Source organism: Phlebotomus papatasi, chromosome 1, assembly GCF_024763615.1.
Source record: "Phlebotomus papatasi isolate M1 chromosome 1, Ppap_2.1, whole genome shotgun sequence".
In the NCBI taxonomy this organism is placed as follows: Eukaryota; Metazoa; Arthropoda; class Insecta; order Diptera; family Psychodidae; genus Phlebotomus; species Phlebotomus papatasi.
Window position 1 is genome coordinate 90,259,975 of NC_077222.1, and position 2,023 is coordinate 90,261,997.

General features: G+C 36.3%; 1 protein-coding gene across 1 annotated transcript; it reads left to right on the plus strand.

The window, feature by feature from the left end:
- Positions 1–305: 305 nt before the first annotated feature.
- Positions 306–1,028, plus strand: LOC129809698 (uncharacterized). Its single transcript, XM_055859731.1, has 3 exons — positions 306–497; positions 568–784; positions 856–1,028. The coding sequence occupies exons 1-3, from the start codon at positions 329–331 to the stop codon at positions 962–964; spliced, it is 495 nt and encodes a 164-aa protein (XP_055715706.1). The 5' UTR covers positions 306–328; the 3' UTR covers positions 965–1,028.
- Positions 1,029–2,023: the final 995 nt, after the last annotated feature.

The window sequence follows — 2,023 nt, forward strand, 5'->3', positions numbered from 1 at the left end:
GGAAAATTTCCATTTGAAATTCAAAATATTTCAAGACATTCGGGCAGTTTCATGCACTTTTGCAGAGGGCGCTTGTATAGCAAATTTACCATTTGCTCGTGGGAATTCCCGTGGAAATTCCGTCTGTTTACACGGTTATTGATGTTCGGGGTCACACCGCCTCGTTATCACGACATTTGATTTTAAAATGATTTGTTTAGAAATAATCAATTTCCTAGAATTTCAGTGAAATGTAAATGAATATTTGCAAACATCAGCATTTTCACCAGTTTATAAAAGCTGAAAACTTGAATCATTCCTTAGTAAAGTGGTTCATCCAGGAATAGCAATGAACTGGCCGATTTTTTTAATTCTCGGACTCTGCTCTGTGCAGTTTTTAGCAAATTTCTCTGGCAATTTCAACATTGTTCATGGAACTTCTGCTGAACGTGAGGACTTACCTCCGTACAAAGTAAATGCTTCGAGTTACGAGTATAGTCCAGGAACAACAATAACTGGTAAGTTGAAGGCGAACTTAGAACTGATAACGAATCTTTGGAACTACAAAGACCGATTTTACGTTTTTAGTTACAATTACCGGAGATCCAGGAAATGTTTTCTGTGAATTCTACGTTCAGGCACTTGATAATAAAACCGATGCTCGAATTGGATCTTGGCAGAAAGGACCCCAAAGTAATCCAATCTTGAACAGAACTGTGATTAAGGAAGCAGATCTCGGAGAAAAACAATCTGTTGAGCTCAAGTGGGACTCTCCCAGCGAAGGGAACGGATATCTGGACATCTGGTAGTACAAAAACGCCAATTTTATTTTATATTTTTATATGCTTCCTCAATTATATCTTTCTTTTCTTCTAGGGTTAAATTAAGGACGAACGAGGGGAATTACTATTGGATATCATATCCAGATCCATTCAAAGGTTGTTCTATTGATACGAATGATGAAATATCATGTACATTCGATTAATTATGTTAAATAATGTAGTACATGTTCGTAGTCGTATTTTTTTAATAAATGCAATTTCGCACTAGATTTTTTTTTTTAGGATTTTTGATAAACTACTCAATAATTTGGTGCAGTGGAAACATATGGAAAGCATAAGAAGAGTTCATCCCTTTGCAAAACATATCCAAAAATTTGGAAATAATCGTACAACGTGTTTCGATCAATCCTAAAAAAACATGATTTTGCAGAGGAAGGGAAGGGGTTGGAGGGAAATGAAGATCACGTTAATGATCCTTGGATCGACTTATGGGGGGTCCCCTTAAGGTGCTAAGTTACTATCTCAATCTCAATCCATTTGGCTTCTACGTCTGATTAAGGCCGAACGGAACAGCATGACGTCAAGATAGCTTGAAGCTCTAGCTCTACCAAAAATTCTACTAGAATTTGACCCCTTAAGGGGCAAGGTGATAAAATATATACAGTAAGCTCTCTCAAATTCGGGCATTTGGGACCGAAATATCACCCGAATTAGAGAGAAATTCGGGCGTCAAACTGTTTGAAGTACAACGATTTTTATTTATTGTAAATTTCATGAAAATCCATTAATAATGCAAAATCACATAACAGCTAAGACAAATCCTGGAGATTTAAGTTGCAAAATGTCAACAAAGTGTTTTCAAATTTAACTGCTGTCCGAATTAAAAAGTAACCCGATGTTAAAAGAGCCGAATTAGCGAGTGTCTACTGCAATTAAAACGAATGATTATATATCGTCGGTTGCATTAACCGTTGTCGTATTTGTGTTTGTCTTGTATCTAAATTTGGCGCAAGCAACAATACAGACGTCATCTTTTTCATGAATTGCTGACATTAAGGAAATGCAGATACGCCAACCGTCGATGCAACCGACGACGATATACTGCTCTCTCAATGGAATTCGAGCAGTAGGGTAAGGTGGGGTAATTTGAAATTGTCTATTTTGAAATTCTGAGATTTTCTCACAAAAAAAAGTCAAGTTTTATTAACTTAATCACTCTGAATCCATTTTAACTGCTCGAATTTTATTCAAGTTCAAATCCA